Source organism: Salpingoeca rosetta, assembly GCF_000188695.1.
Source record: "Salpingoeca rosetta unplaced genomic scaffold supercont1.2, whole genome shotgun sequence".
In the NCBI taxonomy this organism is placed as follows: Eukaryota; class Choanoflagellata; order Craspedida; family Salpingoecidae; genus Salpingoeca; species Salpingoeca rosetta.
Genome location: NW_004754932.1, coordinates 2,159,080 through 2,171,579, shown reverse-complemented (window position 1 = coordinate 2,171,579; position 12,500 = coordinate 2,159,080). Strand labels below are relative to the sequence as shown.

The 12,500-nt window shown below is 55.3% G+C and overlaps 3 protein-coding genes across 3 annotated transcripts in view; 1 reads left to right on the top strand and 2 right to left on the bottom strand.

Moving 5' to 3' along the window:
- Positions 1-4,716, bottom strand: part of PTSG_01032 (uncharacterized protein) — a 7,352-nt gene extending 2,636 nt beyond the window's left edge. The window contains exons 1-11 of the mRNA XM_004998448.1: positions 4,471-4,716; positions 3,948-4,208; positions 3,591-3,643; positions 3,281-3,413; positions 2,889-3,039; positions 2,222-2,413; positions 2,003-2,068; positions 1,670-1,763; positions 1,443-1,531; positions 1,137-1,282; positions 1-759 (exon numbers count right to left, since the gene is read on the bottom strand). The exon at positions 1-759 is cut by the window's left edge and continues 28 nt beyond it. Of these exons, the coding sequence (XP_004998505.1) occupies positions 1-759; positions 1,137-1,282; positions 1,443-1,531; positions 1,670-1,763; positions 2,003-2,068; positions 2,222-2,413; positions 2,889-3,039; positions 3,281-3,413; positions 3,591-3,643; positions 3,948-4,208; positions 4,471-4,659 (2,133 nt within the window). The 5' untranslated portion in view covers positions 4,660-4,716. The remainder of the gene's footprint in view (positions 760-1,136; positions 1,283-1,442; positions 1,532-1,669; positions 1,764-2,002; positions 2,069-2,221; positions 2,414-2,888; positions 3,040-3,280; positions 3,414-3,590; positions 3,644-3,947; positions 4,209-4,470) is intronic.
- A 49-nt stretch (positions 4,717-4,765) lies between these two features.
- On the top strand, positions 4,766-11,643 carry PTSG_01031 (uncharacterized protein). Its single transcript, XM_004998447.1, has 19 exons — positions 4,766-4,795; positions 5,111-5,188; positions 5,316-5,387; positions 5,517-5,577; positions 5,773-5,931; positions 6,201-6,328; positions 6,605-6,652; positions 6,856-7,015; positions 7,234-7,355; positions 7,622-7,703; positions 7,909-8,051; positions 8,289-8,567; positions 8,839-8,935; positions 9,284-9,369; positions 9,583-9,884; positions 10,141-10,216; positions 10,453-10,535; positions 10,895-11,018; positions 11,168-11,643. Exons 1-19 carry the CDS (start codon positions 4,793-4,795, stop codon positions 11,321-11,323), a joined length of 2,259 nt encoding a protein of 752 aa, XP_004998504.1. The 5' UTR covers positions 4,766-4,792; the 3' UTR covers positions 11,324-11,643.
- Positions 11,644-11,893: 250 nt separating this feature from the next.
- The window catches only part of PTSG_01030 (GMP synthase), a gene marked incomplete at its 3' end in the record, with an annotated part of 5,253 nt that continues 4,646 nt past the window's right edge, over positions 11,894-12,500 (bottom strand). Inside the window, exons 15-16 of the mRNA XM_004998446.1 lie at positions 12,251-12,391; positions 11,894-12,007 (exon numbers count right to left, since the gene is read on the bottom strand). Of these exons, the coding sequence (XP_004998503.1) occupies positions 11,894-12,007; positions 12,251-12,391 (255 nt within the window). The remainder of the gene's footprint in view (positions 12,008-12,250; positions 12,392-12,500) is intronic.

Genomic DNA, 12,500 nt, shown 5'->3' with positions numbered 1-12,500 from the left:
GCCTGGTGTAGAGGGTGTGCGGGTTGCGCCCATGTGTGCATGCGGGGTCGGTGGGCCGTCCTGACCTCCATCACCACCGCCGTCCGTCTGTGGCAGTTTCGTCGACAACAGCGCAATGGCCGCGGGCGTCAGTGCGCTGGATGCTGCTGTGGTGGTTGATGCCGGTGGTGCTGTCTCCTGGTCACCTTCACCCGGCCCCATCGCCTTGCCACGCTGCTGGTCATCCACTCTTTCCTTCTGCCCCTCCAACTGTTGCTGCTGTGGCGCTGGGTTCGCGTCTGCTTCGCTGCTGGATAACGCCTCAGCACTCGATCCCTGTGCATCGTGGACGTCTGCTGCACCGTCCTCGCGGCGGCTGCCTTCCTCCACCTGCCCCCCTGCCTCGGCGGTCTCATCACGTGTTTCGTCCATGGCCGTTACATCTGCTGCTGTGCCACCACTATTGCCGTGCTGCTGCTCTGTTTCAGGTGCTGGAGGTACAGTTGCCGCCACGCTCTTGCCTGGTTGCTTGCTCGGGGCAGTTTCACCCTCCTCTGTCGTTGCCTCTTCGTGCTGCTTCGGTTCGCCCTGGCCCGCTTGCTGCTGACCCACAGCACCTGACGTCTCTCCATCCCCACCATCACCTGCACCTGCACCTGCGCCTCTCGTGTGCGTTCCCGCTCCCTGCTGTTCCGCTGCTGTGGGCGGCGGCGGCGGATTGCGCAATCGGTCCTCTGCAATTACTGGCAGCGGCACAGACAACTTCAGCATGTTTCTTGGCTGGGAGGGCGTGTAGAGGGGGGGGGGAGGGGGCGCAGGCATGCCATGGATATGTGAGCACCATCGGAGGGGGCCAAGACGGTGGGTGCAGAGCACGTTGAAGTCGTGGCAAGCACACAGAAGGAGGAGTGAAAGCGGGAAATGACACCAGCAACACACGCACGCATGTATGGCTGCATGCAATTGCGTATCCACACAGAGAGACGCAGACAGACAGACAGACACACACACACACACACACAGACACAGACAGAGAATGACGACAGAGGGAGAGGCAGTGACAGACGCACGCACACACACACACACACACACACAAACACACACACACAAACACACACACACACAGACAGACACGGACACACACGCAGGTGACTGACAGGCGGGGGAATGCGTGTTCGCTGGGCAATTGCGGTGTAGATGGTGGAGAGGCCCAGGGATGCAGTGGTGATGCAGCCGCACTTGGGAAAGGTCTTGCGCACCAGACAGCCAAACACGCGCTGCGACAGCGGAATCAAGCCGTACTCTGGCAACAACACAGAGACACATGGAGCATGTAAGCACGAGCGCACAACGAATACAGGGAGTTGAGAGAAGGCGTGTGTGTGTGTGTGTGTGTGTTTGTGTGTCGCCAAAGAGACGACAGTTGGGCTGCAACAAGGTCGATGCAAGAGCCACGCGTGCACCTTGGCAGTGGGCCATGTATCGTGTGTACATATCGGATCGCTTGATGGCGGAGGAGTGGTCGTTGGTGAACTTGAAGCACTTGGACAGCCTGTCAAGTCAAGACAAACACGTATGCGTACACGAACGTACGTCAAAGGTGTGTGTGTGTGTGTGTGTGTGTGTGTGTGTGTGCTGGGCTCGGTGCAAACGCGGGTGCTACAACCATGAATCAGTGCGAGGTGCTCACCACTGGCATGTCAGCGGTTCCATGACGGCGAGCGGAAGTTCAAGCGCCTCCACATCCGAATCACAACACAGCAACTCGTTCAGCCCGGGCCAGACTGCACGCGTGTCGTGTACGTGTGAATCCATGCGTGTGCCCGTATGCATGGGTGTTTATATGAACGTGTTTTCATGCGTTTCAGGCAGTGCGTGCGTGCACATGTGCATATGCACTTGCGCGCGCGCGCGCGTGTGTGTGTGTGTGTGAAGGCTTGTTCGTGCGCGCGAGACAATGCATGTTTGTGGAACAATGGCAGCGCGTGCGTTGGAGACCGCGACCTCAACCACTTCTACTCACTGTCGAAGAAGGAGACGGGCCGGGCGCCGGTATCAACGCCGTCGTCGTTAAGCAGCGGCGCCGCCTCTGTCAAGTGGTGGTGGTGGTGGTGGTGGTGGTGGTGGTGGTGGGCAAGGAGGACAAAGGGGGCTCGGTGTTGCAGGACTTGCTGCACCACGTACGTACGCACGTAGGTACAAGTTCATACGTGGGGCGAACAAGATGCGTGATGGCACGCACCTCTGTCCATCCATCTGTCTGGTGCAAAGGAGACGAGGGGGACGATGGAGGGCACAAAGCCAGGCAGCTTGACAATTCTCTCCACCATCTCGGAGTGGAGCGTCATCTGGTAGAAGAACTCAAGCACAACAAGCAGCACCTGCGCATCGTGCAACAACAGGTACTGCTGCGCCACCGCCATCACCTCCATATCTTGGCAAGCAGCGCAAGCGGAGGCAAGGAAAGAGAAGGAAGGGAAGAGAAGGAGAGTGAGGAAAGGGGCGTGGGGAGGGGGCGGCGGGTCAGGCGGTGATTCTGTGTGTTGGTGTGCGCGTCTGTGTGTGTGTGCGCGCGTCTGTATCTGTCTGTCTGTCTGTCTGTCTGTCTCCATCTCCATTTCCATATCCGCCTCTCTCTCTCTGTCTCTCTCTGTCTCTGTCTCTCTCTGTCTCACTCACTTACTCACACACACACACACTCTCTCCCTCCCTCCCTCCCTCTCACTCACTTACTCACACACACACACACACTCTCTCTCCCTCCCTCCCTCCCTCTCTCTCTCTCTCTCTCTCTCTCTCTCTCTCTCTCTCTCTCTCTCTCTCTCTCTCTCTCTCTCTCTCGCTCACAAACACACAAACACACAAACACAAACACAAACCCTCCCCTCTCTCGGTGTGGCGATGCATACCGATGGTGCGAATCCAGGGGAGGTTTTCCCGGGCGGAGTTGAACTTGGAAAGGGTGGTGATGGCACTGACGAGGAGGTTGCGGTCTGACGAACGAACGAGCTTCAGCAGCACATCCCACAGGCACTTGTGCTCCACACTCTTATTTGACAGCTGTGGCAGTTGTTGATGTCATGCGTTGGGCAGTGTCAACCCCATCAAGGGAGCGGGGAGGATGGAAGGAGGTCGAAGAGTACACGAGGAAGGGGGCGGGTGCACTCACACATTGGTTGATTCGGTGTGCGAAAGAAACAGAGAAACGCATCAGGGCACACAGAGACACAGTCACCCAAAAGCAAGACACAAGAAAAACAAGCACACATGACAAAAGTCAACAAGACGCGTGTGATCACACCTCAATTTGGGCGGCAAGAGCGGCGAGGACGTCGAGGGCGCACTCCTGCAGGAAGATACGGTGCTTCCACACCATGTGCAGCAGCGTCAGCCGCACGGGCGTGATGAACTTGGCTGCGCGCCCAGCAACCACACTGCGTTGTGTTGTGTGTGTGTTGCGTTAGAGTATTGTGTTGTGTTGTGTTTTGTTGTGTTGTGTTGTGTTGTGTGCGTGTTTGGCAGAGGCTCTCGTGGCAGCAGACCAAGTAGGACTTCATCTACCGCATTAACCCTATGTTACTGATACACCAACAGACAAATCAGCAACTCACCAGCGCGCAATCAGGGTTATGACGGCCGGATGAGTGGCCAAAACCTCGGATGCCTGAGACCAAAAGGCGAAAAATGTGTTTGCATGTTGTACGTGTGTTATTTGATGTTTTGTTGTGTTGTGTGTTGCGTGTGCGTTTTGCGTGTGTGTGTGTGTGTGTGTGTGTGTGTGTGTGTGTGTGTGTGTGTGTGTGTGTGTGTGTGTGTGTGTGTGTGTGTGAGTGTGTGAGCGGGGCGCACGTGTTCCACAATGTCAGTGAGCATGCAGTTGTGAACCAGCAGCCAGATGGAGCGCGTAGACACGGGCTAATGACGGTGGTGCTGGTATTGGCGGGCATGTGTTGCAGGATGCGCTGTACCCGTGTGAGGGCGACGTTGCGGAGGATGTTCAAGACTTGAACCAGGCGCAGCGCCTTGAGCTCGAGGTCATCCACGCGGGCAGTTGTTGCATCGGCGGTGGCGTAAGGGTTGAAGAACCGCAGGTTTGGGTGGTCCTTTCCCGGGTTACACAGATCCTCTGCGGTCTCATCGTCGGTTCCAGCTTCCAGCAAGCGCGCCACTTCATCGGAGGTTGTGAAAAACTCCACTTGCGCCAACAACAGGTCCACCACATGGCCCACCTGCGTCCGCGCGTGGATGCGTGTGCACACGCGTAAATGTGCGTGTGAGAGCATGAAAAAGGGACACAAATCAACCCATACACACATACATGCACACCCACAACAACAACACACACACACACACATGACAACATGTACACACACACACACACATGACAACATGTACACACACACACACACACACACACACACACACACAAACGACACACAAACGACACACAAATGACAACATGCGCGCCAAATCGAATCCGTGCCACTGCACCTGATCGACGTTGATGCCGGCGTAGGAGACGGTGTGAAGGATTTTGAAGGCGCGATCCACTGCATTTGGCAGTCCACTCTGCAAACATGCCACCGCCTCCCTGATGCTCTCTGTCCGTCCTTTGCCAAGCACGACGGACACCTTTGGCCCCCTCTCCTGCGCCACCGCTCCAGTTGTTGTCGGTGGCATCTTGGCTGTTGGCTGGCTGCTGGCTGTTGCTTTGTGTGTGTGCTGCGCGCTTTCCCGCCCGAAGTGCTGCCGCTGTCACTACACTTTGTGGTGTCTATTTACAGCCGCGCAGGATTCGAAACGGACAACGGAAATGGTGCGCAGTGCCAGGACTTGTTTGGACGTGCTTGTGCGGGAGGTTGTCTGCCGTCTTGTGCGGCACCTTGTAGCTTATGGCTTGTGGCTTGTGGCTTGTGGCTTGTGACTTGTGGCCTGGCACCCAATATGGGCTCATGCATGAGTGTAGGTTGTGGTCAAGTGGGTGCTGTAGCCACAGTTGCTTCTCGTCCGCACGCCTGCGTCCCCTCCCGCTGCACACACACACACACACACACACACACACACACACACACACACACACACACACACACACACAACACACACACACACACACACACACACACACACACAGCGCCGAAGTCATGCACCGAGCTATTTAGCCAAGCGCAGGGCTGCACCTGTCATGGGGTCGAAGGCACGACCTCCCAAAGTAAGGAGCTTGTCTGTGAATGGAAATCACTGTGTAGCGCTTGCTTTCCTTCCTTGTGCCTTCCTCCACCGCCACTGGCACTCACCGTGCTTCGTTCACACACACGCACGCATGCACACTGGTGCAGTCCCCAAACACTGGTGAAGAGCGTCAGGACGCCGAAAAGGAGAACGGCGCAACCCCACCGGAGGATGACCATGTTCGTGATTGCATCAATTTGATCTTCCCGTGCTGTCTGTCCCCTTCTCACCCACACATCCACCCATTCACACGCCCTTCCACCCGTTCACACGCCCTTGCATACACACACACACACCATCACACACAGGAGGTGAGAATCAAGCGGCTGCTGCAGCGACCCTTCAAAGTGCCAATCCCCGGATATCAAGGTGCGACCCGTGCTGCTGGTGCCTCTTTGTGCAAAAGCGCACAATCAATCAAACACGCGCCTATGCGGAGCGCATGCCCTATTTGTTGCGTTCCTGACGTGTGTGTGTGTGTTTATTGGGGAAAACTCGCTGAAATCTTACTGAACACGCGCGCGCTTGTGTTGTCGACGACCTTTCTTTGGTGTCCACGTGCAGGGTCCTCCAGTGGCCGCGTTGGCCTGGGTGTTCGTCGCCCCACCGTGCGGAAGGCACTGCACGACCCAGAGGCTGACGGGGCCGTTGTCTTGTACACGCCCCCAGAGCTCACTGCAGAGCAAGCCACCAAAACCTTTGGCGAGAAGCGGCCCGTTCACGGTGTGTACGTGTACTTGTGCGTGTGCGTGTGTATGTGTGTGTGTGTGTATGTGCGCGCGCGTGCGTGTGCGTGTATGTGCGCGCATACGTTACACATGACGTGCACTTTGAATCCCTTGATGTGCATGGAATGATTCTCCAGTGTAGCACGTTGCTTGACTCTGTGTGAGTGAGTGTGTGTGAGTGAGTGTGTGAGTGAGTGTGTGAGTGAGTGTGTGTGTGTACGTTTGACTCAACTGCGAACCGCCTTGTCGACACGACGTGTGCAGTGGTTGTTGATCCCATTCTTGGCACAAAGCTGCGGCCGCATCAAGTGGAGGGCGTGCAGTTCTTGTGGAACGCAGTCACAGGCGTCAACATCGAAGGCTTCAACGGCTGTATTATGGCCGATGAAATGGTCTGTCGACACAACACGGCTCCTGCTCGTACCGCTGCACGTGCGCCTGTGTGTACGCGTGTGCGTGTACATGTGTTGTATTTCGTGAGTGCATACACTCACACTCACACTCACACACTCACTCACACACTCACACTCACACTCACACCCACACTCACTCACACACACACACTCACTCACTCCCTCTCTCACACGCGCGCGCAACCATTGCTGTGCGTCATGTGACATTGTACTCAAACGCTGACGCTCTCGCTGTTTATTTCGTTTCGACTCCAGGGTTTGGGCAAGACGTTTCAATGCGTGACACTCGTCTGGACATTGCTGGTAACATCCCTATACCCACTGTTGCATTGTTGCCTCTCTTGCTTCAGCCTCACCTCACCTCTCAGTCCACTCACACTTGACACGACCACGTACTCGTGCGCTCATTCACTTATTCACAACAACCTAACACACACACACACACACACACACACACACACACACACACACACACACACGCACACCCTGCACATATGCGCGAACAGACACAGAGCCCCGACTGCCGGCCAACGACAAACAAGGCGATTATCGTGTGCCCGAGCAGCCTGGTGAAGAACTGGTACAACGAGTTTGGCAAGTGGCTTGGCAATCGCATCTCCCCGCTCGCCGTCGACTCTGGCCGCGACGACATGAAGCGCCAAATGGGTACGCACACACATGCACCTCTGATGGCTTTGCGCATGTGTGTATGTGTGTGTGTGTGCTTGTGTGTGCTTGTGTGTGTGTGTGTATACGCATGCTTGTGTGTGCTTTGTGTGTGCTTTGTGTGTGCTTTGTGTGTGCTTTGTGTATGCTTTGTGCGCACGTGTACCGCACCATCCCTTGCCCTCACCCCATCCCCATCCCCCTCCCCCCGATTGCAGAGCGGTTTGTGAGCGCCACCGGCCGCGTGCAGCACCCGGTGCTTATCCTCTCGTACGAGGCGCTGCGCCTCAACGCCGACATCCTCTGCGTCAAACCAATCGGCATTGTCATCTGTGATGAGGTGCAAACAGGCACGCTGTTGATGGTGCTGTGGACCTGACAAGCGGTGCAGTGCTTGTCGATTTGAACCACGGCTGTGCTTGAACATGTGCAGTTGCACACGTTCGACCACATGTCACACGTCATTCACACATTTTTACGCACACGCACACATACACAAGTTAACTCACACAAACGCACACACGTTCCTTCTCTTCTGCACGGGCGCCATTGCCGCTGCCGCTGCCACATTGTCTCTTGTTGCCTTGACTGCACTCGTGTTGCCAGGGCCATCGCCTGAAGAACAGCCAGAGTCAGACCTACAAGTCCCTCATGCAACTCAAGACAGCACGTCGCATCATCCTCTCAGGTTGGGTGTTTTGTCAACTGCTGCTGCTGCTGCTGCCATTGCTTCTGGCCCTCACATTGCATTACAATGATGTTATCCACCACCACCACCACCACCACCACCACAGCAACAATATCCCATCACTTCCCCACCCACTCCCTCACTCCCTCACCTCCTCCCTCACCCTCCTTCACCCCCTCACCTCCCTACCCATAACCCCCGGCAGGCACACCGATCCAGAATGAGCTGCTGGAGTACTACGCGCTGGTGGAGTTTTGCAATCCCGGCCTTCTCGGGAGTGCGGGCGAGTTCAGGAAACGATTTGAGAACCCCATTCTCCGCAGCCGTGACTCCCTCGCCACAGACAAGGTCAGATGCATGCGTGCGTGTGTGTGTGTGTGTGTGGTGTTCCAACGCACCCTTTGTCTCTCTTCGGGTCTGTGTATCCCCCCCCCACACTCACAATTACACACACTCCCACACACACTCTCACACACAATCCCCCACACAATCACACACACACTCCCACATACATACACACATTCACATACATATATGCATATCCACACGCCCCTTTTCTCTTGTCTCCCCGGCACATGTGTTCAGGAGCTTGAGATTGGCGCGCAGCGGCTGGCAGAGATGACGGAGATTGTGAACCGGTGCGTGATCCGGCGCACAAACGACATCCTGTCCAAATACCTGCCGCCCAAGATTGAGCAGGTGGTGTGCTGCCGCCCAACGAACCTGCAGATGGAGATGTACAAGGCGATGCTTGGAGCAAAGATGAAGCGCAAGGACGGCACCGTCACGGGCTCCTCTCTCGCCTTTATCACAGAACTCAAGAAACTCTGCAACCACCCACAGCTCCTTCACGACAAGATTGCCGTACGTGCAAGGGTATTCGTGCTTGTTTGTGTGTGTGTGTGTTTGTGTATTCGTGTGTGTGTTTGTGTCTGGTGTGTGTGTGTTTGTGTGCGTGTGCGTTTGTGTCTGGCGTGTGTGTGTGTGTGTTTGTGTTTGCGTGCGTGCGCGTGGGCGTGCGTTTGTTGTCTCTGCGCAACACGTATGACCTTGATCCCACCGGAACTCAACGCGCAGGTCTGGTCAGTCCCACCAATTTCCTCATTCGTTCGCGCGCACCCTCTCCCACCAATAGGGTAAAGGCAAGACAAAGGACAAGGCGTTTGGTGCCCTGGACCCGTTCTTGCCACAACTCAAGCCGTCCATGCAACGCCTGCAGCCACAGCTCTCAGGTGGACAGAGACGCAACATGAATTTGTGTGTATGTTTGTGTGTGTGTGTGTGTGTGCGTGTGTGTGTGCGTGTGTGTATGTCTGTGTGTATGTTTGTGTGTGTATGTTTGTGTGTGTGGGTGTCTGTGTGTGTTTGTGTATGTGTGTATGTGTGTGTGTATGTGTGTGTGGGTGTCTGTGTGTATGTGTGTATGCCTGTGTATGTGGGTGTCTGTCTGTGTTTGTGCGGTAGAAGGATCGGGAGTGCCAAAATGGCCAAAATGTGTGCCCTCGTGTTTGAACGCGTTGTTGGCCATGAACACTAACAACTATTATTGTGTTCTTCTCATCCTCCTCCTCTGTGTGCAGGCAAACTTGCTGTCCTGGACTGTTTGCTGGCCACCATCAAGATGCAAACCACCGACAAAATCGTCCTCGTCTCAAACTACACGCAGGTCTCAGCGATACAGCATCACTCACACACCCCGTGGCGTACACCCCACGCACACACATCCCATCACACGCAGCACTTACGCTGCCTTGTGCTCTGGTGGCATCAAACGCGAGTGTATTGTTTTGTTTTTCTCTTGTTTTTCTCACCTCTGCTCTCTCATCCTCACCACACACCCTCTCTCATCCTCAACCTGCTTCCTGCACGTCACCCACAGACGCTTGAGCTGTTTACGACGCTGTGTGCACTGCGCGGCTACCAGTATGTGCGGCTGGACGGCAGCATGACCATCAAGCGCCGGCAGAAGATTGTGGACCGCTTCAACGACCCCACCTCCTCCGACTTCATCTTCATGCTCAGCTCCAAGGCCGGCGGGTGTGGGCTCAACCTCATTGGCGCGAACCGCCTGGTCATGTTTGATCCGGATTGGAACCCGGCCAACGACGAGCAGGCAATGGCCCGCGTCTGGCGCGACGGGCAGACCAAGCTCTGCTTCGTCTACCGTTTTGTCACCACAGGGTGCGTGTACCTGTGTTTTTGATTGCATCAGTGTTTGCGTGCGTTGTGTTTGCTGTCTGTGTCTGTGCGCGTGTGTGTTTGTGCATCTGTGTGTGTTTGTGCATGTGTGCTCGTTTGTATCTGTGCGCGTGCATGTGTTTGCTGGTATCTGGTAATTGTGTTTGTATCCGTGTGTGCGTTTGCAGCCGTTTGTGCACTTGGTGTGAGGTCTGCCATCACATCCCCAATGCTCTCGTTCGTTGTGTTTTGAACACAGAACGATTGAGGAGAAGATCTTGCAGCGACAGGCGCACAAGAAAGCCCTGAGCCAATGTGTTGTCGACGATGGCCTGGTGCGTATTTGCGTCTTGCAATCTTGCAGTCTTTTGCGTGTGTTGTGTGTGTGTGTGTGTGTCGGTGTGTGTGTGTGTGTTTGTTTGTGTGTGTGTCGGTGTGTGTTTGTGTGTTTGTGTGCACGGCAATTAATCTGTGTGAGGCTCGCTTTGCCTTGCTCCTCATACACGTGCTGATGTTGTTGATGTTGGTGCTGTGCCTGCGCCCGACTTGACACCACTGTCTCCGCTGGCAGGACGTGGAGCGCCACTTCTCCAAGAACGACTTGCGGGAGTTGTTTGTGCTGGACGACAAATGCACCAGCAGCACACACATGCAGTACGTCACGTACTGTGCGTGCGAGGGAGGGCGAAGGAGAGCGTGTGCTTGTGCCACTGCATATGTCCTTGCTCGGTGTTACAACGACGTCCGTTCACAGACAGACAAAACCATGCACAGACATACGCCGACTACCACTCCTGTATCTTCACTCCCTCGTGCACTTACTAAAACACACACACACACACACGAACACGCATACACATACACACACACGCACACACGAACATGCATACACACACACACACGCACACGCACACACGCACACACGAACATGCATACACACACACGCACACACGCACACACGCATGCACTCGCCCCTCCTTCACACTTTCACCACCCCCCCCCCCCTTCCACAGGTTCAAGTGCCGCCGCTGCTCAAAGGACGGCACGTACTCGCTCATTCCGCCAACGGGTGAAGTCAAGGGCATTCCACAGGATTTGGCAGAGTGGGACCACTACCCACTCGGCAAAAACATCAAGGTGTGCTGCCTTGCTTGCTTGCTTGCTGCGAGACTTGTTCTTCTGTCTCCTCTCCAATTGCCCTGGTGGTTCGCATCCCTTGTCTCTGTGTTCACATAACATGCACAACAACACACACACACGCACGTACAACACAATACACAACACAGGACAAAGTGCTGGCAGCAGCAGCAGGCAAGACGGTCTCGTTTGTCTTCAGAGCACAATCGCACGAAGGATTTGTGGACCCGAAAGCGCTCAAGAAGAAAACACCAGAAAAGTCCGATGCTGAGGACGATGACGAGGATGATGACGAGAAAAAGTGAACTGAAGCACTGAAATGTATGAGCAGTGGCACCAAGCTTCCTTCTATACTCTCGCAAAACACGTGCTTTGATGGCTAAATGATTGCTTGACTAACTTGGCGTGTTCGTGCTGTGCTGTTGTGGCATGGCGTTGTGGTTGTTTCCGGCTCATAAGTAATGGATGATTTGGTGGAATACGGGGGTTTGATGTCAGTTTGCGTGGACGTCACGTGTACTTCACTGCAACTCGGCAATCAGATACATCCACAAACCACCCGAAGCGCATCAGCCTTCCACGCACACAACATGAATATTGCAATCCAATGAATCCTACACAGGCACGAAAGTAATCACACACGCACGCACACACGCACACAACTCACACATGCACACGCACTCACACAACTCACACACACACACACACACACACACCTCACACAACATGCGCAAGCAATCACACATGCACATACACAAGACACAAAATCAAGTGCACAAGAATGCGAGCCAGCAAGACCTATCAGCGACACAAATTTGACATAGCGAGTGCAGCGACGCGCCGTGTTCGCGTACGGGCACTCTTGGCCAGCGCGTTTACTCCCACTCCGTTGTGCCTGGTGGCTTTGCAGTCAAGTCGTACATGACGCGGGAGACGTGGCCGAGGGCGGAGATCTGGTCAACCATCGACTGCAGCACATCCACAGGCATCTGCCGGAGACAAAAAAAGAGAGGAGGGGGAGAGACATGCACATGTACATGAGGGAGTGTGGATGTGGTTTGTGTGTGTGTGTGTGTGTGTGTGTGTGTGTGTGTGTGTGTGTGTGTGTGTGTGTGTGTGGTTTTCAGAAGGGGCAAGCGCGAGAAAAGCAGTTGCAGTCATGGCATGCAGCCCCCAGTCCAACAGAGCCCCGACTGCAAAAAGCAACGATGAGATGACGCATGCCTGCGCACCTCGTTGCCTGGGGTGGCGGGTACGCCAGTCATAAAGTCCGAGGTGAGGAACGTGCGGATGGCGATGCTGCGGCGCGCGGGCGACGACGACGCGTCAGCGCTGCCCGTGTCCGGATCAACGGGGACGCAGACAACAGGGACCTGCACAGCCACGAGACAGCAGAGGCAGAGACAGACACGAGGGAGCGAGAGGTGGGGGGGGGAATTGTGTGTGTGTGTGTGTGTGTGTGTGTGTGTGTGTGTGTGTGTG

Excerpts from the sequence above, each read along its gene's own strand:
- PTSG_01031 (XM_004998447.1), top strand. Across the intron at positions 5,189-5,315 it reads CGAAGGCACGACCTCCCAAA|TCCCCAAACACTGGTGAAGA; the intron begins GTAAGGAGCTTG and ends ACACTGGTGCAG. Across the intron at positions 10,536-10,894 it reads ACCAGCAGCACACACATGCA|GTTCAAGTGCCGCCGCTGCT; the intron begins GTACGTCACGTA and ends CCCCTTCCACAG.